The 27,604-nt window shown below is 35.1% G+C and overlaps 5 protein-coding genes across 6 annotated transcripts; 3 read left to right on the top strand and 2 right to left on the bottom strand.

The window, feature by feature from the left end:
• Positions 1-3,207: 3,207 nt before the first annotated feature.
• LOC109010503 (RING-H2 finger protein ATL3-like) lies at positions 3,208-3,822 on the bottom strand. The gene has a single exon (XM_018991362.1). The coding sequence runs from the start codon at positions 3,820-3,822 to the stop codon at positions 3,208-3,210; it is 615 nt and encodes a 204-aa protein (XP_018846907.1).
• Positions 3,823-5,579: 1,757 nt separating this feature from the next.
• On the top strand, positions 5,580-13,288 carry LOC109012967 (terminal nucleotidyltransferase 4B). The gene is made up of 13 exons (XM_035687792.1): positions 5,580-6,115; positions 6,633-6,745; positions 6,889-6,945; positions 7,394-7,489; positions 7,672-7,742; positions 8,775-8,817; positions 9,021-9,101; positions 9,173-9,232; positions 10,269-10,319; positions 10,623-10,720; positions 10,821-10,869; positions 11,287-11,331; positions 12,358-13,288. The coding sequence occupies exons 1-13, from the start codon at positions 5,764-5,766 to the stop codon at positions 12,841-12,843; spliced, it is 1,602 nt and encodes a 533-aa protein (XP_035543685.1). The 5' UTR covers positions 5,580-5,763; the 3' UTR covers positions 12,844-13,288.
• A 615-nt stretch (positions 13,289-13,903) lies between these two features.
• Positions 13,904-18,456, top strand: LOC109012948 (3-deoxy-manno-octulosonate cytidylyltransferase, mitochondrial). Its single transcript, XM_018994850.2, has 8 exons — positions 13,904-14,355; positions 15,066-15,111; positions 15,919-16,005; positions 16,090-16,214; positions 16,475-16,614; positions 17,107-17,158; positions 17,283-17,393; positions 17,969-18,456. Exons 1-8 carry the CDS (start codon positions 14,098-14,100, stop codon positions 18,059-18,061), a joined length of 912 nt encoding a protein of 303 aa, XP_018850395.1. The 5' UTR covers positions 13,904-14,097; the 3' UTR covers positions 18,062-18,456.
• A 117-nt stretch (positions 18,457-18,573) lies between these two features.
• On the bottom strand, positions 18,574-20,129 carry LOC109012958. The gene is made up of 2 exons (XM_018994858.2): positions 19,470-20,129; positions 18,574-19,369 (listed from the first exon to the last, which is right to left on the bottom strand). Exons 1-2 carry the CDS (start codon positions 19,803-19,805, stop codon positions 19,205-19,207), a joined length of 501 nt encoding a protein of 166 aa, XP_018850403.2. The 5' UTR covers positions 19,806-20,129; the 3' UTR covers positions 18,574-19,204.
• Positions 20,130-21,840: 1,711 nt separating this feature from the next.
• LOC109012933 (thioredoxin M-type, chloroplastic) lies at positions 21,841-24,954 on the top strand. 2 transcript variants are annotated; one of them, XM_018994836.2, is made up of 2 exons: positions 21,841-22,195; positions 24,421-24,954. In XM_018994836.2, the coding sequence occupies exons 1-2, from the start codon at positions 21,943-21,945 to the stop codon at positions 24,732-24,734; spliced, it is 567 nt and encodes a 188-aa protein (XP_018850381.1). In that variant the 5' UTR covers positions 21,841-21,942; the 3' UTR covers positions 24,735-24,954. The 2 variants fall into 2 exon arrangements, with proteins under 2 accessions (XP_018850381.1, XP_018850387.1); XM_018994842.2 differs by having other exon boundaries at positions 22,107-22,195; positions 24,399-24,954.
• The last annotated feature ends 2,650 nt before the right edge of the window (positions 24,955-27,604 follow it).

Below are 27,604 nucleotides of genomic sequence, written 5' to 3'. Positions count from 1 at the left end.
AAGTTAAAGCAGCAGTATGAATATGAAAGGTTAGAACTTACTTTTCTTAATAAAAACCTATAGAAAGCTTTTGCATGCTGCTGTTGGTTGGGTAGTCATAGAATCTCCCCAAGAAATTGGACAGTGTATGTATGGATCTACACTGAAAAGGAACTATGGTACCTAATCAAGGTAAACGCTGCTGTATATTAAATAGGCTTTGCAGGTTTCACATTTGATTACATGCTGTTATGGCACCCGGCTCATTGAGTTCCAGTTGCTTGTAAGAAGGTAAATTTCTTACTCTTGCAGCTGGTTTTCTGTACAGTAATGCTGAGAATAGAATTTGGCTGCTAAAATGTCTTCCCAGTTTGGACAGTGTTATTTTGTGGAGGTCTTAGGTTCTATTAATGACACTAACTATTTTGAAACCAATACCTTTCCGAAAGAATCGAATCTCTGAGAGTTTGCAATCACTTGCATGCTCTGGTATAAAGGAATTAACAGGTTTCAAGAGTATCAGACAGATAAAGTCATATCTCTGCTAGTAACCATGCCAGACTCTTGAGAACACAAAAGTACATCATTTTAAGTAGTTTCATAACAGTTATGCTGGCTGCTGCCGTCCCAACACAACGTGAAATTGAGTAGGAATAGGGGGATTAGAATACAAAAATGTTGTTGCTTCCTGGATTTTGAACACCGGAGATTGTTGAACAGTCATTCTTGGGTTAATGCTTGCATCGGAGATTGTTCATTCGATTGTTCCATATTGATGCAATCAGGCAGCAAGCGTCAAAAGGATTTTTCCATCTAGTTCCTTTTCAAGGTTGGATATAATTGATTCTCATATTTCAAGGCCAGTTGCAAAACTTGCAGTCCATCTTAAGACACCCATAATTAATCAAATATAGTCATCTTAAAGTCCCTGTTTTCTTGTCTTTGTCCAAAGCTAGCTAGCTAGCTAGCTGTCCTTGCCCTATAGCCAGCTTCAGTATGGTTCTTACCCACAATATCTACACCGATGATATGTCACTTTGATTTCTTGCTTGATCCAACGAATTTTGGTTTTGATTTCTCTAATTTCAGTGCCCTTCTCATACAGCAAATGACATTAAACCATGGAAGTTGACATGTACGTTGGATGACTATAAATATGGATCCATGCTGTTAATGGGGAATACTCCTTTGGATAAACTTGTGTAAAAAATTATTAATTTTGTTTATATCCTGGATGTAAAATTTTCAAAATGTTACATTCTTCAATTACAAATGCTAATAAATTAGTATAAAGTAGGGGTGTGCATGTGACCCGAGCACCTGCTGAACCCGAATGTGCTGATCTAAACCAACCCGTGTTTTATCGGGTATTACTTGAGCGGATCTCCAATTCAACTAAATTAACGGGTTTATTAATTGGTGTCAACCCATCTGAAAGTTCCTCAAACCCTAACCAGTTGCTTACTCAATCGTTGGACTTGATCCCCGCCGCGAAACTTCTATATTCATCTTATCAATCTTATCTTCACCACCAAATCAGAATTCAATAGCAGAAATATTACAGAAAAATAAAGAGTAAAAATATCGAACTTGAAATCGACATGGACGATGAAATAGAAAAAGTTGAAATTCGTGGCCAAAAACCAACAATATGGCAAAATCTCGCTGACTATGCTCAATCTGGGTGTAGTAAGGTGCTGGAGATACCCTCGATTTGTCGCTTTGAGAAAGACGTAATTACACTCAATTCCCATGAACATGACTTGCATGGAAATACAGTTTAGTACTTTGTCCAATTTTGTTTAGATGTACCCATGTCTGGTGCCATCCTCAATAGCATCGTCTCGACGCTCATACTGTCTTCGTACCCCTGCGCCACGGTGAGTCGAAGCTCATCTTCGTCGACTCTCTCTCTCGCTCTCTTGTCTTGGAGGCCTTCTCTTTCCTTCCACCCAATACCCCACGCCCTCTTCTCGTCCATCATAAATTAAATTCCTTAGCAGTTGTCTAGGAGCCCCTGAGTTGAGAGAGAAGCAAAAAATTATGAATTTTTTTGAGCTTGCTATGCAGAGAAGAGTCTAGAAGACGCCGTCGTTTACAGATCTGTTGTCGCCGCTACTGCTGCTACTACTGGGCAGGTCGAGGCTTGGGGATGCCTCACCTTCTCAGCAAAATCTTCTCCTTCGATCCCAAGACGACTTCTCCTTCAATGCCTCAACCTGAATCAGTTTTCGTTTCTCTTGTTTTTTTTTTTTTCAAAAAAGATAAGTTTTTATTTATGGAAGTATGAAAGAGGAGAATGACTTGTTTTTAAAGGTCGGGTCATATGGATTCGATCTTTTTTGATTTGTTTAGATCGAGTCGGTTTAGGTTGGAGCCTTATGATCAGAACTTCTGGGTCAGAACAGGTACAAACCTGACTTTACGAGGCCGGGTTGCAGGCTTAGTATAAAGGGTTTTAAAATTCTAATATTCTAATATTTATTAACATGACATTTCAAATAATTCTAAACTTCTTTGAATAAATTCATGGTTATTTAATGCAAGACTAGATGACGTGGCTGAGCGAGAATATATGTTCTTTCAAATATTACATGTGCTATAGATAATATATATAAATATATATAATTAGTTGTAGATCCTAATTATGGCTATGTTTAATGCCAACTCTGTGAAAGAAATGTTAGACTTGTCAAACTCTGCACCAAACATGCTCCAGGACCAGCTGGCGTACAAATAAATTATATAAAAATAATTTTATAAATTGATATAATTTTATTTAATTTGTTAGATTTATTTTATAATAAAAATAATTTTATAATTTAACGAATTATATTAAACCACATCAGATTATTTTTATATAATCTTTTTATGATTAAAATATTTTTCAAAAACCTCAAAAATTGTAAAAGTTGGCGTTGTGACCTGCTCAAGTGAAATCTGATTGTAAAGTTGATTCATCATCATGTGTATGAATCTTTAACGAGAATTAATCTAATTTCATTATATTTTGTTATATCTCCAAACCTCAAACTGTACAATCACCTTTTTTTTTAATTTTTTATCCATAGACTTGTCTAAAGAAGAAAACTGAAGAGGAAGTACCATTAAATTGCTTGATATAAACAAAAAAAAAAAAAAAAAAAAATTATAATCTTCTCGATCTTCCCCCCTACAGATTTACACATTCTTATTCTACGTACGTACATGTCTTCAAAGAGTTTTGGATCATGCATCGATTACATAGTTGCGACAGATGGGGCAACTCGGATTGAGCCTGAGCCAATTGTCAATACAAGCGGAGTGGAAGAGATGCTTGCACGCATGAAAAACCCGACATGACTCCCCATCTATGAATTCCTCCAAGCAGATGGCGCATTCAATTTCACTGTGACTTGATGTTATGTCCTGGCGTCTGTAATTTATAGCCGGAGGCAGTAAATCCAGGTTTCGTAGATTTTGCTGTTGTCCTTGGACCTCCTCCGGCTCCACCCTACGTCTATCCAATACTTCCACCAACAGCATTTGCAACAATGTAATGCTCCTGACTGGAGCTGGAGATTGATCTGCATCTTGCTGAGATGAAGCATGAGGATCAATCCAGGTTCGGTTACTTGTGTCTCCTGCTTCATGATCATCGATGTCGTGGTTACGCGTACATAATGAGAGATAGCAAACCAACATGCTGGGCGTGGTCTGAATGAGGACAATGACAAAGGTGAATGTGAAGCATATAACTACAGCGAAGAAAAACATCAGAAATACTTGATTGGTACTCGTGTTGACGTTGGACGTAAGACTGGGAAAAGGAGGTGATCCTCTTAAAGCTTGAGGATCATCCATGGTATTATATATTCTCCTCACCTGGCGTTAATGTCCTCTTAAAAAAAAACAAAGGTTATAAGGCTTGGGATTGTACTATTTGAAGTTGTGGCTATATAAATGGATAAAACCCTCTAGAAAAATATCTGTTGGGGATCCAGACCTTCATCATCTGTTGCATGTTCAGGGGAAAAAACCCAACTGAAAATTGTCTTTAACAACATTCTGCAATTGCAAGGAGTGAAAGAAAGAAACTGCTGTAAATCCAGTCTGCATTTGCTGTGGAACCCAATTATAGAGGGTTTTCTTTCTCTCCCATTTTGTAGGGAAAAAAATATAAATAATAATAATAATAATAATAATAAGAGTAATTGTACACAATTTTTTTAACCTTCATATGTCATATTTTTTTAAATTTTAATATTTTTTTAGAGTTTATTTATTTTTTAAATAATTTAATTTTTTATTTTTTATTTATATATTAAATATTTAATAAAAAAATAAAAAATAAAAAATATGTAATGTGTAGAAATTATATAAATAATAGAAAATTGTTTAGATTTTTTCTACTAATAAAAGGACAAGGAGTATAGGCAAAGGACTTGTCAGGTAGGGCTGGCGGCTTCAGAGCAATTAATGTATGTCTAAATTAGTGTCCACTGTCTTTTATTCAAGACAGATTAAATTTATTTATTTTATTATTATAATTTTTTTAAAATTTATATAAAATATAATAAATAATTTAATTTTTTTTTAATTTTAAAATAATAAAATATAATATTTTTATAATATTTTATTTAACTTTTATTTAAAATCATCCCATCTTATTTTATTATCTAAACTGTCCTTAATTATTTCCTCTAAAATATTGACAATACATTATGAGTTTGAACAAAAAAGTTTTGACACAAGTTTCGTTTTTTTTTCATCTCATCTCATATAATCTAATCATTATAATTTTTTCAACTTTTAATATAAAATAAAATAAATAATTTAACTTTTTCAAATCTTAAAATAAAAATAATATTAAAAAATATATTTTAATAATATTTTATTCAATTTTTTAATTTTAATTTCATCTCATCTCTAAAAATAAACCAACCTTAGGATGAGTTTGGATCTAAACTCATCTCAACTCATCATTACAACTTTTTCAAATCTCAACACAAAATATAATAAACAATTCAACTTTTTCAAATTCTAAAATAATAATAATATTAAAAAATAATATTCTAACAATATTTTATCATCTCAACTCAATTCAACTCACTTCAATATCTAAACATACCCTTAAATTTGTTTGTGTCAGCTTCTCATTCCTCTTTCTAATGTAATTTGAATTTCAAACTACAATGCCTTTATTAATTTAATAATATATGTTATTTTTTATAAATTAATATTAATTTAATTAGATATTATTCAAGAATATAAGGATGAATAGATATTTTGGATTAACAGTCAAAGTAATATTTTGTAAAAAAAAAATGATATTTACGATTTGCAAATGTTGTGCAATTTTAAAAAAATAAATAAATACGAAAATTATATGATAAAAATATAATTTTTTAATAATAAATTTTATTTTTTTAAAAAATAATTATATAATATTTATACACTTTTTTATAAAATATTAGCTGCGTCATAAAAGAAAAGCATTCCAAAAAAAACTTAAAAACTCCTAATAAAGAAGAGAGCAGCATTTTTAAGTTTTTTATTAATTACCTATAAATTTTTATTAAAATCTCCTAATACCTAGAGGAGTTGTTTCAGTTCAATATTCTTTTACATGCCATTCGTCACGGAACAAAACCCTATCAAAACCCTAAAATAAATTGCAATCCCTTGCCCCAGACATTGAAATCCAAACTCTTCCCAAATAAATTGCAATCCCTTCCCCCATAATCGTCTTCATTTGACAAATCGTCTTCATTTGACATCCAAACTCTTCCGAAATTTCTTCCAATGGAGGAGGATACTACCGAAACCCAAACCCAAGCCTTTCTCTATGAAACCCTTAGCCCCCTCGCTCTGTCCACCGCCGATAAATCTCCTCCGTCCGATCACATCGAGCCTTATACCGTTTTCCGTAACGAGATATCTCTCTCCACTCTCGATTCAGATTCCCATGAGACTACCGCACCCGATTTCTTCCTCCTCGACGTCGGCGCCGTTAGCGAGGACTCCGAGCGTATCTTTTCTACGCTGACGCCAGTGCCGAAAATGCCATCTCGCGAAGCCGGGACGCCAATGCTTGAGAGTAGTTGGTTCCGTGGGAACTATAGATTTAAAAGCCCCATGCTTCAGCTTCATAAAGGTATTGAACTTAGAAACCGTTCGGTTCAGCATTTTCATTTGTGGCAATTTTGTTCGGTTCAAGGTAGAGAAACAAGCTAGTATTTCATGTTTTATGTGCTTTGAGGAACTGGGTTTTCCGTAGTCTTGGCTAATTCTTTTTTTTTTTTTGTAAATTTTTTTCTTCCAGTATCCACAGAATTTAAACGGTTTCTTTAAGACAATAGCAATACGCTAATATGGAGTGAAAAAATTTAGTTATTCGCTTTATTGACCAGTTCTGAATAGTTTTGTGACTTAATGTCTTTGCAAGGTACAAACATTAATGTTTCGTCAAAATGTGGGCTAGGTTTAACAGTAGATTTCATGGAAAGATATGCCATTTAAACTTTGAATTTCCGTTGGGAATGTATGCTCCGATATGGGGGTAAAAAGTGTATTCGGTCAGGATCTCTTGAGACCATTTAGAACTCCATTTGATTATGTTACGCAACTTATAAATGGTTCTGTAACTTGTTTGCTGATGGTGGATATGACAGAGATCGTGGATTTTTGCGATTTTCTATCTCCAACTCTAGAAGAGCAAGCTGCTCGTGATACAGCTGTAGAATGTGTCTTTGATGTTATTAAGCATATATGGCCCCACTCCAAGGTTTGTTTGTCTGTCACTCTTTGTCGCCCCAACCCTCCCCAATTGTTTATTAATTTATTTTTATAAGTACCCTCCCCCTACTTTTTCTATTAGAGAGAAGCCTGACAGGCAGCGAGGTTTTGTTGTTGACTGTTGCTTTCTAGGTAGAAGTTTTTGGATCATTCAAGACAGGGCTCTATCTTCCAACTAGTGATATTGATGTAAGTTATTGTTCCGCGTTATCTTGTACAATTAAAAACAGGTATCTCCATAGAATTTTCCATGCTTATCTATGATATTCTATGTTTTTTTGTACTCAACACAATTGAACTCAACAAAACCTAAATCCCATCTAATTTGGCATTGTATGTATCTTTACTCTGCGAATGTCTGATTTGGTTGCTTGTACATTAGACTTTAACTTAAATTACTAGTTGTGTTTGGCAGCTCACAAGCTGAAAGTTCTTGCTTTTGCCGGAAAATGGGAACATTCTTACTGTTGCTGTTTTTAAAATAAATGACAAGCATTTATAAATGTTCTTATACTGGCCTAGAAGCATAATTTTATCTATATTGTCATATATGGAACTGTCACTCGTAAATGGATAATGGATGTCTTGTACCTTGTCAACCAAATTTAAATATTTGCCTGACTTCTATCCATTATAGGTCGTGATTCTGGATTCCGGTCTTGGAAACCCGCAAAAAGGTTTGCTGGCTCTTTCAAGGGCACTTTCACAGAGAGGAATGGCAAAGAATATGCAGGTATACTTTTTTTTATGATTGAATTTGTCTAGCATGTTTGCTGGTTAGTTGGGTCTTTTGTATACTTCCCTAGTATTGGGGTAAGACCTTTTTTAATCTTAAATAAATTCATGTGACTTATATAAAAAAAATTGTTTAGCATGAACTTTTTTTTTTATCTAAAATATTATAAAATTTCTCAGGTGATTGGGAAGGCTCGTGTGCCAATTGTCAAATTTGTTGAAAAGAAAAGTGGTGTTGCATTTGATATAAGGTTTACCTGTCTACCTTTGGCGCTTGAGTTGAATTTCCAAATTAGTTACACATGATAATTGCTTCATATTTGGGGTTGGCTGTTAAATTAGGTTTTATACTTGTTGGTTCTAAATATTTCGTTTAAGTTTTATTTCAAGCATATTGTGTATTATTTTGAGTTTATAAGAAAAGATAGGAGGGCATTGTTTCCAAGCTTTTAAGATCCTCTTTGTTATGTTCTGTAACGCCCCAATGGAAGACCTAAACTACATGACCTATACTTCAAAATGACTAGTCAATGATACAATTAGAATTCCATTGAAACCTTATAAAGAGCAAGAACTTCTCATTCCCAAGCAATGTGGGATCCTATACTCCATCTACCCTTATCTTTATCATATGGAGTATCACAATCTACCCCCCTTAAATTTCTGACGTCCTCGTCGGGCCTATCCGTTGTAGGTGGCACAGTTAAAGTCTCACATTTTTTGTTGGGATATACTTTGATACCATTTTAACGCCCCAATGGAAGACCTAAACCACATGGCCTATACTCCAAAAGGACTAGTCGATGATACAATTGGAGCCCTATTGAAACCTTTTAAAGAGCAAGAACTTCTCATTCCCAAGCAATGTGGGATCCTATACACCACTTACCATTATTCTTATCATATGGGATATCACAATTTCTCTCCCGTGGAGGTTTGGTTCTAGATAGTTGGCAATGGATTGGATTTATCCAACGTTTGAATCTTAAGCCCCCAAAGCCTTTGTCATTTTGTAGACCAATGGCAAAACATGTATTGATTTTTTTTTTTTTAAAGCAAGAATAAAAATACTTATAAAAAAAAGTAAGAATAAAAATGTCATGAGAGAGAGACAGAGAGATTGTGTTATGTTGATACTTTAATATTCGCATTGGGAACACTAGCTATGTTTCACATTGTATTCACACTAAGTTGACAAATTTTACTTGATTAGTCTAATCATTTACAGCAATGATGATTTTAATTTTACCGGACTAATTTTACTTTTATCTTTTGGCTTACAGCTTTGATGTGTCGAACGGACCCAAAGCAGCTGAGTTTATCAAGGTGGGTTGCGTAATATGCCATGTCTTTTGGTCTTCACATCCATTTTTAATTACAACTACTGATGCTACATGTATAATAATGGCATTGTAAATTTCTTGATTGAAGAACACACTGAGTATGCTGCAGCTTAGCAAGCAATGTTTTGTGTGCTTGAGGCTATTTACATCTAATTTATGGTTCTATATGTGGTTTTGATTTTTCAGGATGCAGTCTCAAAGTGGCCTCCATTAAGGCCATTGTGTTTGATCTTGAAAGTATTTTTACAACAGAGGGAACTGAATGAGGTATGGGTTTCTATTACTTTCATGTAATTTTTCATTCCTGCCCGCCTAATTGGTTGTTCTTAAATATGTAGGTATATTCTGGTGGAATAAGTTCTTATGCACTCCTTACCATGGTCATGGCAATGTTGCAGGTGAGTTATGCTTGCACCTGGATGACCCTTGTACAGCTTTTGGATTGATTTGTAGGATGGAAGGACAATAAATGAACATATAGAGTTTTTATTAAGAACCTGTGCTATATAGTAAGAACCCGTGCTATACCAATATAAGGATGGGCTTTTGAGACAAGTACTTCTAATGTATTACATTAGATACTTAACAAAAAAAGTGTACTATGATGGATACTTCATTACATATACGGTGTTTTATTTTACAAAAGGCTTGGTATGAGACAACTATAATGAAAAGATTCTCATTATTAAATAAGACTAATATTCCCCACCCCCCCCCTCCTCTTGCTCATCTTTTGTTGTTCCATGGTCATTCAGCAATGTTCTAACATCATGTTTAAATGGAGCAAAATAAAATTGTTCCTAAATTCATTTTTCTTGATAGATTTTGATATTAGAACCCAATCATTATTCTCTTTTTTCTGTGGAGTAATGTGTTGAAGATGTTAATTGTAGACTATTTAGTAGTGAGTTAGCTGTTGAGATTAATTTACCAACTGCTTCGGTCGCTTGACTTATAGCTTGATGCGGCATTTTGTATCATAATTACAACCAGTTTTCTGCTGAAAATATGAGTAGTGCAGACATTTATGCATGTCGAATGTGATCTTGGTCAATGCTAAGTTGCTCTGGATATTTAGTCATTCCCTTATTGGCCATGCGTGCCCACCAACCCCTCTCTGTTCTTCTCTCTTTTCCTGCCAGGGTGCAAAAAATAAATAAATACAGGCACTGTTTTATAGAGATTGCTTTGTAATGCTATACATCATACAATTTCATTAAATGTATTTTTTGTGTCTCGTCTTCCTATCTTCTCCTATTAATTATAATGTTGGTGTCGACTATATAATGAAGTTCATTGCACAGAACAAACGTTATAATTCTTATTTAACTCCCAGTATTTGCAAATCTTAAACAATGTTTTGTGTTTATTCTGTTTGTTTTTATTTTCCTAAATAATTATGTTGTATTGACTTATCCACATTTCATGCCATAGAGTCTCCGTGAGTTCCAAGCACCTCCAGAACATAACTTGGGAGTTCTGCTGGTATGTATTTCTGGAGAACTTTTGTTGTATATATGCTTTAATTTTTTGAGGTCCTGTTCTTTTGTTGTATACTCAAGTAAACTCAGCATACCCTTTGTTCAAACTCATATTGGTATAAGAAGTGTGTAGTTTAAGTCCGCTGATTATGGATTGCATTTTATACATCATACTTGTTTTTTTTCTAGATATTGGGCGTTCATTTTAGCCATTTGTGGACATCAGAAAAAAGCAGGGTGGAGAAGGGAAAAACCTCATGCATTTCTTTTTTTCTCCCCCTCATTAATGTTTTTCATTGGAAAATAGGTACGCTTTTTTTATTTCTATGGATGCCAATTGAACACTACAGATGTTGGTGTATCTTGCAAAGGGGCTGGCACCTTTTTCTCAAAGAGAATGAAAGGGTAAAAAAAAGTTATTCCTGGTGACGGGATGTTTTCTATTTGTTCTCACCTTGTAGTGGAAATTGATTAAGTTGTACATCTTTTTGATCCCTTTTCTTAGGTTTACAACTAATGGACGGCCATTTCTCATCGCAATTGAGGACCCTGAGGTTATCTTGCAGATTTTTTTTCTATGTCAATAATGTAGGGGGGTTGTTTGGGAAATCAAAGGGCATAGCCAACAAATGGATGCTCAAGCCAGAGAAGAACTTATGCTTTCACTTTTCACTCCTTTTGGCTGACTTGGTGGATGCCTTAATGCTTTTGTAAAACTCCTGAACAGGCCCCAGGAAAGACCGGGTTCACCTCCTAATTTGCATTTTTTTTGTCTTGACTAGCTAATAATGATTTGAGACTGTCATTTTGCTTCTTCTCTAAAATGATGGTCTTGCATTACTGCACACCCTTGAAGAATACTGTGTTCAGGATCAGAACAAATATTAATGAAAAATTGGAGGTGGCCCTTGTCTTATAGAGTCCACATCTCTCATTTGTAGTTTAATTGACCGGATTTCCTGCTTCTGTAGGCACCTGAGAATGACATTGGGAAGAATTCCTTCAACTATATCCAGGTTTGTTCAATGGATTGATCACGTTTTTATTGGCTGAATCAATGAGCTATCCATATTTTCTTGCTCCATCTGCTTCCAAAGATGAGTGGATGAAATTAAAAATTTGTTGGTTATTCTTTAAAAAAATGAATTGTTGGTTAACATGTCTGCTTTGAATTGTATTAGTATAACATGTCTGCTTTAAAAAAATGTCTGCTTTGAATTATATTAGTATAACATACATTTTCAGTGTAGGACTCTAGTACTCCTTCCACAAATAGCTTAGGCAATCTTAAGAGTAAATGATGAAGCAGATAAAAATACAACAAAATCTTGCTGGATTTTATATTACTTAATTAACGCTAACCTGTAATCAATCTCATTGTGGCGCATGAACTATCAAAATCTCCAGAAATTGTAGCTTGGTGAGTTAATTGCATCACACCTTTTTTGCAAGATGGCAGTTTTTATGCGGCTTATTTAGAAGGATTAATGATAAGCAGAATTTGCAATATTTTTGAAGAAGTAATAATATGTACGTGTTTATTGACCATGAATATTCGCATATTGCTATTTGCAATAAACCCTGAAAGGTCCGAATAGACATGTTGGTTAACACCACCTTAAAAGCATTAGGACCAGAGTTTTTAAATGCATCTTCTAGGGCAACTACCTTCTCATGGAGGCAGTCTTTCTTTTTTATTGACATCAGTCTGGTGGCTGAAAATTGGAATCATTCGGCGGAATGGCATCATTAGACCTTTGCAAATCTCACACTTACAAATTGGTGATGCACTTAGTGCATCACCCAGAAGCCGTAAATGAGCAAGGGAAGGGGCAGGCAATTGGCTTTTTTTTTTGTAGACCTCTTTTAGCAAAGCTCAACTCGCTGAGCGTAGTCCACTATATAACGAACGAGAACCTGTCTACCCGTCTTGTAACTGACAGTTTATATTTCCTATTTTTATTTCTTCTAGGAAACCTGGCTCCCTGTGGGAAAATACACATGGGGTATACAGATTCTGATTGAGAACTTCTCTCTTGCAGATTAGATCAGCTTTTGCAATGGCTTTCTCAACATTGACAAATCCTAAGGTAATCATTGGCCTAGGCCCCAACAGAAGCATTCTTGGTACCATAATTAGACCCGATCCTGTCTTGATGGAGCGCAAAGGAGGGTCTAACGGAGAGGTGACGTTTAACAGCCTGCTTCCTGGAGCTGGTGAGCCATTACAGCATCAGCATGGAGGTCAGCAGGAGATTTTATGCAATTGGCAGTTAGAAGATGAAGATCTGCTGCCGCGTGGAAACGATATGGCTGGAGAAAGTGCACATTCCTCGGGAAAGAAGAGGAAAGCTTCTTGGAAAAAGAAGTTTAATAAGAAGGTGAAACAGAATGCAGAGGTAGGGAAGGTCATGCAGGAAGAAAACGGCTCAAGGGGAGAGACGCGAAGGACAAAGAATCGTTGGAGGCATAATCGTGATGCCAATGGTTTTGGCCGTCATACTGGTGGATCTTCACGGAGTAGATAGTGCCCTTTCATGCTTTTATCCTTGAAAGGTCATCCGGTGTCTGGTCCACTGCAAATGGATTCTCGAATCTCTACTGCCGTTGAGATGCTGTGTCATTCATGTATGATGATCTGTGATTTTCAATTAGCTGACTTATGCAATGATTGTAGAGAACAGAATATCACTTGGGTAGAACTCAAAATGATGAATTTAAGCCCTCAATCGAAGGATTAGAGTGATCCCATGGCTGTTATACAATTTTGAGCCTCCCTGTTTCCTAAACAAACCATGGTCAATGCCAGCGAATGTAACTCGAAATGAGCAGTCACTAAGTGTAAAAATAACATTTAATGTAATCTGCTCAGTTACGGCCTCTTTTTGCTTCATTTTTCTTTTTATGTTTTATTTGTTTTGTTATTAACTTGTGCAATGGAGAATATCTTTGAATAAAATCGTTATTGTTCTACTAGTGAGTGAATTGTAATAACTTTATTTATTAGGATGCATCATCTCCCAAGTCCTTTTTGGTAGCTTGGATTTTTTAATGAGAAATGATAGTTACAGTCGTGAGTGTGCAAGCGTTGCTTAATTATTTTGAAAAAAAAAATGAATAAATAATGTACCCACATGAAAAAATAAAAATTAATTTTTCAATAGTGGACTTCACTCTTTTTTAAAGCGACTGTACGACGCTTATAAATTTCACGATTGTATTCAGAATTATTCTTTTTTAATTATGTAATTCTAATTACGAGATGCTGTCTCTGATTGAAAGTAGCAATGTTCAAAGTGGATTCTACTCGAGCTAAACACAGCAGTTTGAAAGCATTCCAAGGAAAGTAGTATTATGAACAATCAATTTCATTATGAGCCATCCACAGTTATTCAAGCTATGGATACAAGTAAATAGTTTTTCTTTTTCCTGTGATTTATTTATTCTAGTCACCATGGTGAAGATGCCGACGCTAAAAGATTTAGTTAAAAGACACAGATTTTATAAAAGTAGGTCTTTACATATATGTTATAAGGAAATGTATTTTACAGTTTAATATACCATAGCAACTAGCAAGCCAGTCAGTTTGCATAACGTTTTTACAAGATCAATTTGGGCTAAACCCAGTTACCCAACAACAGAAGATGCTATATATAGCCAACATCTCATCCGCGATCAGTGCTGCCCTCCACAAATTATTACGCGGGGATACATTGACTTCTGTTGGCTCATACGCTAATGTCACTTGAAGAAACTACGAGATCCAGGGAGAGATCAACAACATGAATCCTATGTCAGTTTGTTCATCATCATCCTCCTCCTCCTCCTCTTCTTCTTCTTCTTCTAACAACACCAAGGCGTGGATCGTACATGGTATCGTCGCCGGAGTCTCAATTGTGGTGGCTCTCGGAGCTCGAGCCTTTCTGAGTAGATCCGGGAAATTCCGCAGCCGGGTCGTCGGAATCATCCCCGCCCGTTTCGCTTCCTCAAGGTTCGAGGGCAAGCCTCTCGTACACATCCTCGGAAAGCCCATGATTCAGGTACCCAATTGCTTCATTTCTCTAAGTCTAATTCTAAACGTCAATTCTTGGGTTTGATTTCTTAATGATTTATCTTCTGTTATGCGGATGAATAGCTCTGGTTTCCACTTCTATAGTTTTAACCAGGGTAATCTTCTTTTTTTGGTGTTATCCGAATTGAGTTTGTAGATGAAATTTCCTGAGAAAACTTTCTTTCAGAATTAGCAAGTATGACAAAAGTTTGAGATTTGCTTGGAAACGAAGTGTTTTCAATAAACTAAGATGAACTTGCAGCATTGGAAGTTGGTAAAGTGGTAACGTACACTGGAGGAAATGCAGCGGCTACAAAATGTGTTTATAAAGTAAACAAAGGGGTGACATCGAAGTATATCTTCTCTGGGTTTTTTAAGTTTTCAACTTAAAACTTTCGGATGGACTGCCGTATTAGAATTTGGAGGTGACAACTTATCGAAATAATCCTGGTTCTGTGCTTAGAAGCGAAAAACCACGCCAATGCTGCATAGAGAGATAAAGATGTTTTATTTATGACCACAAACCCCTAAAACATATTTCACTATTTTTGCTTCATCCCCGTGTTATGACCAGAAAAATCCGAACATAGTTGCCGTTTCTCCATTACCGAGTGAAAATGACATCTTTAGATTTTCTACTGTACAGAGGCGATCACGCACTAATATTTTAACCCTTCCTGTTGTGTTCCCCTTCTACAGAGAACATGGGAAAGGGCAAAACTGGCAACATTGCTGGACCATATTGGTATGTCTAATCACTAAAGTTCCCTGTAATTTGATATGACGTTATTGCTAAGATTCTAGACTTCATGGAGTCTGAACCGCATTCTGTAGGCCGAAACTAAAATGGCACTTTACTCTTGTCTGCACTATATTTATCTTGCTTGTCACATCTTAATGTGATGAGCAAGATGTGTTGGCTTATTGGCTCTAGAACATGGTGATGTTTGCTACAAAGTTAATCTTCCTTTAATCATTACATCTATTCCATCTTGCATATCTCGTGACATTGCATTGGTATTGTATTTTGCCTACCTGCAGATGATATCAGTTCTATATTGTTCCATTGTGATTGAATTTCAATCTTCCTGTAAGTAGGGATCTGAACTGGATCAATATGGGATAAACTGATTTGTGCCATTTCCTGTCTCTTGTTGATGTGTTTAAATTTACCCATTGGATTTCGGTTGTGGAAATGGAGCAATGTTGCTTTGATCAAACAAGTTCTGTTACCTTTCTTTCTGGTCTATGGCCTCGTAACAGAGAATCTTTCCATAGCAACATTGAGCAATTTTTTTGAATGTTTGGAAACCATGGGAAATCCCTACGGTCTATAACAACTTCTGTTTGGAATCACAACAACATGGTATTAGATGTGGTAAACCAGTATGTCAAAATCTTTTCATTTGAAAATGCATTGAACATTTACGTCACAGAAAGGATTACGTAATTTTATTATTATTATTATTATTTTGCTTATTTTGACACCCCCCCTCCCCTCACATTCTGTTGCTCCATTTTCTAAAGTCTCATTCGTGGATTATTGATCTAGTCGTGGCAACGGATGATGACAAGATTGCAGAATGCTGTCGAGGATTTGGTGCCGATGTCATAATGACATCAGAATCATGTCGAAATGGTAGGCACCTTGGTTTTTACTTTCTTGCAAAATTCATATCATTAATTGATTTTTAATAGTCTATATTTTCTGTCAAACTTATAGGTACTGAGCGTTGCAATGAAGCTCTTCAAAAGCTGGAAAAGAAGTATGATATCGTTGTCAATATTCAGGGGGACGAGCCTCTTATTGAACCTGAGATAATAGATGGCGTTGTTAAAGCTCTGCAGGCAAATATGTTTCCCTTTCAGCTTATGGCTTATTAGTTTCCATTCTCACAAGCAAAGAATTCATGTCAGCCTTTTGCAACTTCAAATTTTTTCTAAAATTTTTCATTTGAACATTGCGTCCAAATTAAATGATGGCTGATTACACTTTGAATAGCTGTTATGTCATGGTGAAATAAAACTTTTTCTCTTTGTAATTCTGATTTATTTTGTTATTTAGTTTATTTGTTTGATCTCTTGCTGGACTTGACTGTGTGCTGCAGGCAGCCCCAGATGCAGTGTTTAGCACTGCAGTTACATCTTTAAAAGCTGAAGATGCATTTGATCCAAATCGTGTGAAATGTGTGGTGGATAATCAAGGGTATGCCATTTATTTCTCAAGGGGACTGATTCCACATAACAAGTGAGTTTACTTTATGTATATTTGCCCTTTTGCATTCCTCTCTCTCTCTCTCTCTCTCTCTCTCTCTCTCTAGTATTTGTTTACATATGGCTGAAACACGCTTTTCGTCCTTGAAGTATTGCCATTTGATTATTGTCCTTGAAATTTGAAACCCTTCAATACCATCCTTAATTCTTTTTGTTTTTTTTTTGTTCATCAACTGTGAATTAAATTGTGAATGGCCGATGAAAGGATATGGCAAGGTTATAATTTACCATGGCATGCATCATGATGGAGGGAAGGATATTTGGAGATGAAGTTGAAACTTCTATTTTTGAGGGACAAAAGTATACATTGACCAAATTTCTAGGTCCACAAGGGTATTTTAATTTTTACATATTCATTTTTATTAAATTTTAAGCTTTCTGAAAGCTGTTGAATGTGCGTTTACAATTTTACATGCTATTGAGTGTGTGGTAGTACTTGATGAATGTGCATGCCTAATTGGTACAGGTCAGGAAAGGTCAATCTGCACTTTCCATATATGCTTCATCTTGGAATTCAGGTATCAAACTGACATTTTTATTTTACAATAGAGTTACTAGTAGTAGCAAGTTTTTATAATTGTAGGGTGCTACCTACACTATTTTTCATGAGTTGTTTTTCCTTTGTTCTTTATTTCTGGCCAGAGCTATGATTCGAAGTTTTTAAAGATATATCCTGAGCTTCAACCAACCCCACTGCAACTAGAAGAGGATCTGGAACAGCTGAAAGTCCTGGAAAATGGGTATAAGATGAAGGTATTGAAACATTTTGATAGTTATTTCAATGTTGGGGATTATTCTGGATACATTCTCTTTGTAATTGCAATTATTTGGAAAATAATGTATGTATTTTTAAAAGAAATTAAAGTCAGGTTTTCAACCTGGTTTTCTTTCCTTCATTTAAAAAAGTTGGGGATACTTACGCTTATTTCATTTAAATTTGAGAATGCATTAAATTGGTGTGGAGATTCTGAAAGGAAGCTGCCATTGTGTAGTACCATTTACATCCCTTTTGTGGCCCATGGGTGCACTCTTTTGTGGAATACAGCCAAGCTTTAGGCGCAAATTAATGCCGTATCTGTGATAACAACAAGTAGGCTAGCTTTAGCTCAGTATCTATATTACAATGAACTCATTTTAATTTTAATGGAACACTCCAAACAGCCAATGATGAACTAGCTTTTCTGTATGGCCATATTTTTCATTTTCTAAATTATCTTGCTTGGGAGAAGGGTTTTTTCAATTACTGCATAACAAGAGGGTGAACACTGAGATTCATGCTATTTTCCTGCTGAAATATCGTTATCTCAAAAAATTCACTGTTTTTGCAGGTGATAAAAGTAGACCATGAAGCTCATGGCGTTGACACTCCTGAAGATGTTGAAAAGATAGAATCTTACATGCGCGAGAGGAACTTGTCTTAGTTCGGAGCAACAGCATCTCCTGATACAAAGGGATTCGTTTCTGCATCTGATTCATGCTGCACTGAATAAGCTGCTTGGTTTAGAAGGGAAGGTAGGGAATCATTATTGTACAGTTATATGGCTTTCAAATCATTCATTGGAGGTTTATGTCAATTGGATGATATATCTGCCCTTTTCTTCTTCCCTGTGATCGGGTTGGGTGAATTGGTGACGGGAGAGGAGTATTTTCTTTTACATGCTTGTAATGAATTGACATGCAAAATCTCGCTCCTTAAAAGTATTAGATGTCTGTCTAATAATACATGCGTGAATGTCATAGAGGATCAAGAAGATACAAAACTCAGCAATATTATATTTGTTTTTGGTTATTTTGAATATGACAACAGCATTTTGTTTATTAAATTCGATGAGAGCCGCATCCGAGGTCCGTGACTCAAAATACCAACTCCCAGAAAGATGGCGTGAGACAAAAGGGATGAGACAGTTGAAAAGAGCAGACTGAGGAGTCAAACACCAAATGCAATTGACCACAAAAACACCAAGTGAAACCATAGATAAAAAATCTCAGGAAAATGAAACACAAAAGACAAAAGCCTCTATAGGCCTAAGACTATTATCGGTACTCTGAATTCTCGAGGTTCATGTTTCGTTGCGTGTACTTATGGAACATACAGATTATAATAATTCCGGTTTAGCAGCAGATCATAACACGTTTTGTGATTTTGTCGTACCAAATAGACAAGACAGAAAGAGACAGGCTTTTCGGAGGAACCAAATGCCATTCGGTATAGCTCGCAGTATGCTCACAAGTCAGCAACAGAAGGTAAGAAGGTGCAGGGAAAAAAGAAGAGAGACCAGGTGAGCATGAGAATCAGAATGATTATTTACGTGAATTCAGTGATAATTCTGTAGATACCATTATATCGATGTAAACCGTGATTTTTCTCTTCCACCTTAGTTCTTTCCTTGAACCATGCTGATACAGTGGTAATGGAATTTCCAAGCAGTAATTCAATTCAGGATAACACTTTCTTTCAAGACAACCAAGAAAAAAATGATCGAATTTGATAGATAATTTAGCAGAGAGTACATCAATTGGGCAGCTCTAATTTTCCTGTGTGGGAATTGGGAATTTTCTAATTTTTAGTCACCTGGTTCGGCAACCAACTGAACCTCCGTCTTGAAAAGCAGAACCGAAAGTGAGTCAATGGAGAAGTAAACGAAGCCACCCGGTGAGTGAGTCACGAACGACCCAAAACTCGTCCCCACCACACAGTGCCAGGCCGGTCCGTACAGCGAGTCAAACTCCTATAGCAAAAAAAAAAAAAACCAACGTACATCCTTGTTACAGAGAAAGAACAACAGAAAACAAACAAAAACAGAGAGAAAAATATATAGTACTGTTTACCTTTTTGAGAGCCCGAGCTAGGTGGGTGGGATTAGGACGGGAAACGGGGGCGGAGGAGTCAAGTAGTAATCTGGCGCAGCGCAGGGCTCGGTCTTGCATGTGGGCGGGCATGTCTGAGGGTCTCAACCGCACGTCGAGGCTTATTGCAGTGGCAGCTAATTCCACTTCCTCCGCCGGAGATCTTTCATGGGTTGGCCCTAGACTTAGCCGAGAAAGCTGCTGCATCTGCATGACCTGCTTCCCTTTGAATTTCTGTATTACTGGGCTCTCCATGAGTGAGAGAGAGAGAGAGAGAGAGAGAGAGGGGGATATCAAAGAGAATAGACTCAGCTTCATAAGAAGACTAATCAGAGCTCTTTAGACTAAACTCTAGCACAGTAGAGAGAGAGAGAGAGGGTGGTTGAGGTTTGAACTTTGACCGACCATTTAAGAGGAGAATGTGAGAATTCTAGTAGCATGCAGGAGGCCGTCCAAGACGTCCAAACAAATATAAATTTCCAAGTCACGCGTTTTGATATGGGGCATGTTTTGCTGTTCCAATGAGGATCTGATCATAATTATGATATGGGCCAACTGAGATTATACAGGGAAGAGTACCTTTTACGTGAATCGGAGGAGTGTGGTGGTAGCAAGCCTTACCAGCTGAGTTTTGGGTACGTTTTCTGACACGAGGAAAGCATGGAAACGGGTATATATGACAATTGACAAAGCTGTAATCTTGGACCTGACGCTGGAATGTAGTTATTGTTGTTTGTTTCGTGGGAAAAATTACGTGTTATTGGTATTTCAAGAAAATAAAATTGGTAGCTTTGAGGCTATGAAAACAAGAATAAAGATTTTTAGTTGTAATAGTTGGAGGAGGATGCAGTAATCGAGTTACACATTTTATTTGTAATGAAAGCGTTAAAAACAGTAGTTTTTTTTTTTTCTTCATCGGAATGCAATTCAATTAGCATATTATAAAGAGGAATGTTATATACCGTTTAGAATATATAAATTTCACGTATTTTATTTTATTTTTTTAAAATTGACTTTATTCTTAAAAAAGTTATTTTTTATATAAATCTTATATTTATTAATATTTTTTAAAATAAGTATTCGGACCTTGCATAATTTAAAACCGTAAATATCACATGAAAATGCAAGTCAATTAGTATATTCTTAAGAGTAATGTTATATACCGTCTAGGATATGCAAGTTTTGCATATTTTATTTTTAAAAAAAATTGAATTTATCATTAAAAAATTATTTTTATATGAATTTCATATTTATTAAAATTTTTTAAAGTATGTATGCGAAACTTTCACAATTTATTAGTATACCCAATTATCAAATCATTCATAGGTAGAATTTAATAATATTTTTTATAATTTTCTTCTAGTGTTTGAAAGTGTGAATAAATAACGGCACGTGTTTACGCTAGTCCGAAATGGTAACATTATGAATTTTTTTTTTTTTTTTAGGCGAGCCATTTGATTCAATTAAAGAGATTGGTCTTTCATGTTCTTCAAAAGCAGATAGGCAATTATATGTTTTTATACACTCAAATAACTTAAAATAGTAAAAAAAAAATTATTTTGAATTGGAATATATTTTAGACGTAAAAACATTACACAAAAGTAAATTTATAAATTGATATGATTTGATATGATACTTCAAATTGTAAAATTATTCTTATTATAAAATAGATATAATAAATTTTATAAAATCATATCAATTTATAAATTTAATTTTATGTAATATTTTTATATCTATACCGATTTATTTTGAATTAGAAAACTCAGATTCTAGAAAAAAATATATTTTGAAAGTTGAGTTGGCATTAATTTTAAAGTAATTCTATATACAATCATGAAGTGTATAAATATTATATAATTATTTTGAAAAAAAGTTAAGTCTATTATTTAAAAATTAATTTTTTTATATAAATTTTATAATTTTTTTTTAAAAAAAATAATTATATGGCAATTGCATAATTGATGGTTACGAATATTTTTTTTTTCTTACGTTTGATCTCTTTTATCATTTGCCAGACAAGTCCTTAATCCTCCTGCGTCCAAACGGCATTATACTATTAGTCGTCAGACCACACTGCAGCAGGATTAGCCGGATGGTAACCCAATTCCTTGTCCATTTAGTAATGTTATATATAATTATGAAATGTATAAATGTTATGTAATTATTTTTAAAAAAATAAAATTTATTTATAAAAGTTTAATTTTTTTTATATAAATTTTATATTTAATTTTTTAAAATAATTATATAATTAAAAAATTTTAATTTATTTAAAAAAATTTAATTTTTTTATATAAATTTTATATTTATTTTTTTAAAATAATTATATAATACTTACGTAACTGTAAATATCATTATTTATCTCGTGACATAAATCCATACGCAAATCAAAGTATCAAACACCAAACAGAACACACACTCTCTCTCTCCCTCCCCATAGCTTCGATCATCTGCTTCGATGGCCAACGTGCTCGAATCGCTCACCGTGCCTCGCGCCTCCACTATGCCTTCCCCTACTCTCTCTCCGATCGCAGCCTCTTCGTTCTCTTCGCTCTCCGCCCGTAGATTGCCCCGCTTCAGAGGCCTCAAGTTCATACCTAGTTTCGTTACTCGCTCTTTTGGGTCGGTGACTCGAATCCCTAGTTCGGGTCCGAGGCTCGATGGTCGCGGTGGCCTAGTCGTGTGCGAGGCTCAGGATACTGCTGTTGAATGTCAGTCCCTACTCCACACTAGTCGTGCATTATTTTCCTTATTTTCTTTATTTTTTGGTCTGCTTGAGAAAATTAGAAGGAAATAGTAAAGGATGACATTTATCTTCTGCGTTTAAGCTTCTGTTTTATCTAACTTCGTTCCTTTCTTCTTCTTCCTTCGACTTTTATAGCGGTTGTTCTAGAGGAAGAAATAATGATACTTTGATATGATTTCTCCTAGACGGGAACTCTACGTCCTTGGTGGCCTGAAATGTTTAATTGCTACCCGGTTTATTAGCTGAGTTAGTCAACAGGAACTGTTTTTAAGCAGGGGCTGGATGCTCTTTTCTTTATTTTATTGCATGTGGCTGATGAACATCACGCAGCGGTGTGCCTGTTCACTCGAGTGCTCGACCTCGTGGTGTCGTAGGACTTGGACAGGAGGTATCACTTTGTCGGGTAACGGGGACAGAGCTTATGTTGTGGTCTGTTGGAAGATAGTTTTTGGAATGGTGCAAAATATTGTAGCAATGAAGAATCTTACCAAAATGTGGATAGAAACATATCCAAGTGGCCGGCATAAGATTTGGAATCGGTGGGTTGATGCAAATAAATTTGGTTGCACGCTAACTTCCAAAATTTAGTCGTTATCATATCATATTCTACCACATGGACACATTGTTGAGTACAAAAGGATCTAGGTTCTCCGGCGTATTCCTTGCCAGATACTCTTGCAGGATTTAATCTAATGGGATTGCTAGCTTTCTAGGCTAAGAACAGCGGGGGAAGTGAGCTCGATGTAGAAGCCCAATTGTTTGGACGTGGCCTATGTATTAGAAATTAATCAACTCAGCCATGATTATACAAGAACATATTAAAGGAGCTTTGTATTTGCAATAATTACTCTTTCTGGTCCCTAGTCTTTGGGACGATATACAAAGTGTCAGATTAATGTTGCAGTATAATGTGTGGACTCAAAGAGGTGTTTTTATTAGATGCGTCTGACCCATTCTTTATCTTCTCCAAAAATTGTTTCTTCCTTTATTTTCCAGCTGAAACGAGCTTGGTCAAACTATTTGTTTAATCCCACTGTATATGGAATGTTGCTTTTAAATTTCCATTACTCAGCCTGTTAGAAGTTCGATTGGCTTTCTTTGAAATATAACCAGATGCTTCGTAAATCCTTGCCTAGGGCACTTCCAGCATATACCACTCTCCCTCCTCTTTTCCTCTTTTTTCCTGCTACTTCCAGTGGAAAAGTATCTTGTTCAGTGGAAAATTTGTGTTATTCGGATTGGAAAATTTGCTTGAATTTTTGGCACTTGGAAGTCTGTACTTAAAGGAGAAACAGGTTAATTGGATGGTGGAAGCCTGAAGGTTAAGTGCCATTTAGAATGAGTCTAGCTAGCACTGCGAGGGCACAGGATTGACCTTCAAAGAAAATGGTTTGACGTGATTCTTTATTCTGGCGAGACTCTTCCCCCACTGATTTAAACTTGTTTTGTAGTTACCTTGAATTTTGGTTTTGGTCTGTATTGGTAAATTTTTTCAGGTCACACTTGTGCACCATTCCAAACAATTGTTACAACGTAGCAACCGCTATTTTGCTTCTGACTGGCTGTTTACTGGAGCTATGGCTGTCTAGAAGTCCCACAATCTTTAGAACCCCTGTTTATTCCAGTGCATATAATGTACCGCCTTTGATTTAACCCTATAGAAAGATAGTTCACATGTAACCTGGATTTAGTATAAGAAAATGGTGAATGGGATCCCACGTTGCTTGTGACAGAGAAACTCTTGCAATTTAAGATGATTCCATAGGAATTCAATCGTCACCTTAACTATTCCACCTATAACGACCCATGGAAAGCCCCAAACACATTTGGACTTACACTCCAAAATGACTAGTCTATACCTCATTTTATAGTCTAATTCTGTTTTTTTTTTTCCCCCTTTTTGGTGTTGCTTTTCTACGTAAGGTTGGTATTGATCTATGTGGTTATTTAATAAATAAGTTTTGGGTTTTCACACAATTGTGGCATGAAGAACTCTGGAACCCTATTTTTGTCAACAGTCAAAGCTTTGCTTTTCCTCTACTGGTGAAAGGGTGCTTTGAATATGTATTTAAAAAAAAAAAATCTGTTAAGTGCTTTTGCAATTTGGATCAATGGCTGATTAGTGTCTCTTTTGACCGTTTGAGAAAACTTTTGGCAAAATTAAACAGCGCATGCTTTGGGAAATTGCAGTGTCTGGTGTTACGGATGCAGATTGGCAATCACTTGTGCTCGATTCCGAGTCCCCTGTTCTGGTTGAATTTTGGGCCCCTTGGTGTGGGCCATGCCGTATGATCCATCCCATCATTGATGAACTGGCAAAGCAATATGCTGGGAAGCTCAAATGCTACAAAGTTAATACCGATGAGAGCCCTTCAGTTGCAACACGTTATGGCATTAGAAGCATCCCAACAGTCATAATCTTCAAGAATGGTGAGAAAAAAGATGCAGTTATAGGTGCTGTTCCCAAATCCACATTGACTACTAGCATAGAGAAATTCTTGTAGAGTTGGTAAGTAAAGATGCCTTAATTGGAATGGAGTTGCCCTGTAGTATTTATTTATTTGCTTCTTAGCTTCTGATCTCTGAAGATTGGATGCTTTGCTTCCACAATAAACTCATATTGATTCTCCTGTATATCAATCAGATGCAGCTGTATTTTCTGTTACCTTAATAGAATGTACTTAAAAATATACTTGTTTGAAATGGCTATTTTAGAGTTCTTTATGTACAAGTCACTGCAGACTTATGTTTGCTTGTTGTAATGTAGAGATCATCATTGTCAGTAGCTCTGCGGGTCTGTGGGTGTATAATTACTTTGACAGTTAATTGGAGAATTAGGTCCAGGGAGGCCCCGAAGAAAGGTAATACTAAGGATAGATTATTTGTTCGAGGAATTATATTGCATGCATCGCTCGCCCTAATCCTCGGAGGTTGATTCTTGAGAACGCTAAAGATGCTTGACCTAGAAAACTGCACTGTTGTGTTTGATGTGGTATACTTGGAAATGGAAATAGACCATACTTTTCAGGGGATGAGAAAACTTCACTGTTCTACATTTACCGGTACTTAAGCCGACGACATTGTTGGCTGCTCGTTTGTGAAATGCACTGTTTATGCGGATTGGAAAACGGGAAGGAACAAAAATAAGGATCACCACAGAGTTGTAAATGGAGAGACGAAGGTCTCAGTTTGGAAATTGGACTGAACTAAGATCAATTTAGTTCAGTTTAATTTTAAGTTGAGTTTAATATCTTAACATCTAGTTTTTAAATTATTAAATTTATCTCAATTCAAAATCTCTTTACACATAGGATTTACAATATTTTTTAACTCAACATCTCTTTACACGCGGGATTTATAATTTTTTTAATTTTCTACAAATATATATAAACTTATCTTAGATGGATCTTATAAAAATCACTCCACCAATTCAATTCATTATAAGGAACTCAATTTATCTCAACTTAATTGAACATCCAAGTGCAGGCGAAGTGGTAGGTGTAGTTGCCAAACGGAGATAAGAGGGTGAGCGAAAGCAATGAAACGAAAGTGAGAAAGAATAAACTTATTTCACGAAAAAACAAAATGGAAGAACCAGTAGTAAGAAGAAACTGTATATGTTGGCCGCTGCTTCAAGAACTAAGAGCAGATTTTTGTGCCATTTGGTTAATGCTGAAATATCTACTATATGTCGATTGGTGGTGTCATTGTAGTTGAGAGATGATATGTGCACAAACTTGGGGAGTCCTTGTAATTGTTGTAATGTGGCTCAAGATAGCAACCTCGAATCTGTGGAACCTTTTCGTTTGCTGTGTGCCTCAAGCTGTCTTTGACAAATGAATGTCAAAGGCGGCTTTTCATTCTCTAACCCAACATCATGCATGTCACTGCTTCGGATTAGGGTCGAATTTCTGTCCTTGTCATGTCATTACTTGATACGATTCATCCACATGCTTGATTGAGAGTTGGCAATTTGATCACAACTTTATAAATTATATACTATTAAAATTTATAATTTAATGTGATATATATTGTATTTTATAAAATTTCTTTATTATGTAATGAATATATTATTAGAGTTGCTCGAATCTATACGAGCCGACGCCGACAACTACTCCAAAGCGTGTCCATTATCACAGTAGTCGGGCAGTTGCAAGATTATCCAATCAACTGATTCCCGAAAAGCTTCTGATGAAGCACAAACCATTTTGGAGGCTATCCAACTGTGGAGACGTTAATAGTCAAACCACCTGATCCTGCATCTCATATGGATCTGAAAGAATATTGATCGGGTGCACATGATAAGAGAGACACCTTTAGAACATGGTCGAGTCAGCATAATGATAAGCAAGATCGACATTAAGGTTGCGTGTAGATAGTCATGTATTTTTAAGTATTTTATAAATAATAATAATAAAATATTAAATAATAATAATTATTATATCAATAATAATAATAATAATAAAATAATAAATAATAATATTCAAACTAAATAATAATATCCAAACTAGGCATAAACCACCTCTCCCAAAAACAAAATCCAATAATGTTACGTGCACCTCACAAACGTTAATTTAAATGGATTAAATAAAGCTTGAAAATACAGAGATATTTTTAAAGACTAAGGTTATGATTTATAAAAAAAGAAAAAACTTATTTATTCTTGAATATTAATTTTTTTATTTGGTAAATACTCCACCCTATTCTTTTATTAATATAATAATATTTTCTTGTCATTCCTTTTGGCTTCTTAGCTAAACTAAACTGCATATATAATAAGAAAAATTCTATTTTTTATTCTTTATTTCATAACGTAATATTAAATAATAAATTGATAAATAAAATACTTTATTTAAATAAAGTACTCAAAGTGCTTTTGCATGAAAGGAGAGAGTCTGCTAAAACGTGAGTTCCGGACAAAAAGTTCAATAATTTAATGCATTCGTGTTATCTTGGATTCAAAATCCCTCCAAGTTTTTTGTTTATGAAACTCTATTTGGCATAGCCTTGAAAATATATCAAAGAATAAAAACTATTGTTCTCTATATTACGCAAGAGATAGAGAGATTGGGAACGACCTTTCTTATTATGGGAAGTTTTTTTTTTTTTAAGAGAAAGGATTAAAAAAAATATATAAATGCACCAAAAATGTTATTCTTATCATTTCTTAATAATCTTATAATGTGATATTAAATTGTTGATAAATAAATAATTCTTTAATTACATAATATTTTTATATGTGTTTAAAGCATTCACATCCAGATAAGCAAATTTTTTCTTAAATTTTTGTTAAAAATCATCTTTCTGTAAATTTTTTCTTAATTTTTATTCATCTTTTTAAAACTTCCTCCGTCACACTCTTTACTCTTTTTTT

The sequence above is a fragment of the Juglans regia genome, chromosome 2 (assembly GCF_001411555.2).
Source record: "Juglans regia cultivar Chandler chromosome 2, Walnut 2.0, whole genome shotgun sequence".
In the NCBI taxonomy this organism is placed as follows: Eukaryota; Viridiplantae; Streptophyta; class Magnoliopsida; order Fagales; family Juglandaceae; genus Juglans; species Juglans regia.
This window is presented reverse-complemented; position numbering and strand designations above follow the sequence as displayed.

What these genes read in the sequence shown, in the direction of transcription:
- LOC109010503 (XM_018991362.1), bottom strand. Translation starts at nt 3,822, where the DNA reads ATGGATGATCCTCAAGCTTTAAGAGGATCACCTCCTTTTCCCAGTCTT.
- LOC109012967 (XM_035687792.1), top strand. Translation starts at nt 5,764, where the DNA reads ATGGAGGAGGATACTACCGAAACCCAAACCCAAGCCTTTCTCTATGAA. An exon ending in CATGCTTCAGCTTCATAAAG is followed by an intron (nt 6,116 to 6,632) that starts GTATTGAACTTA and finishes TGGATATGACAG; the next exon opens with AGATCGTGGATTTTTGCGAT. An exon ending in ATATATGGCCCCACTCCAAG is followed by an intron (nt 6,746 to 6,888) that starts GTTTGTTTGTCT and finishes GTTGCTTTCTAG; the next exon opens with GTAGAAGTTTTTGGATCATT.
- LOC109012948 (XM_018994850.2), top strand. Translation starts at nt 14,098, where the DNA reads ATGAATCCTATGTCAGTTTGTTCATCATCATCCTCCTCCTCCTCCTCT. An exon ending in ATCAGAATCATGTCGAAATG is followed by an intron (nt 16,006 to 16,089) that starts GTAGGCACCTTG and finishes TCAAACTTATAG; the next exon opens with GTACTGAGCGTTGCAATGAA. An exon ending in TGCTTCATCTTGGAATTCAG is followed by an intron (nt 17,159 to 17,282) that starts GTATCAAACTGA and finishes ATTTCTGGCCAG; the next exon opens with AGCTATGATTCGAAGTTTTT.
- LOC109012958 (XM_018994858.2), bottom strand. Translation starts at nt 19,805, where the DNA reads ATGAAGCTGAGTCTATTCTCTTTGATATCCCCCTCTCTCTCTCTCTCT. An exon ending in TAGCTCGGGCTCTCAAAAAG is followed by an intron (nt 19,370 to 19,469) that starts GTAAACAGTACT and finishes TTTTTGCTATAG; the next exon opens with GAGTTTGACTCGCTGTACGG.
- LOC109012933 (XM_018994836.2), top strand. Translation starts at nt 21,943, where the DNA reads ATGGCCAACGTGCTCGAATCGCTCACCGTGCCTCGCGCCTCCACTATG. An exon ending in TCAGGATACTGCTGTTGAAT is followed by an intron (nt 22,196 to 24,420) that starts GTCAGTCCCTAC and finishes GGGAAATTGCAG; the next exon opens with TGTCTGGTGTTACGGATGCA.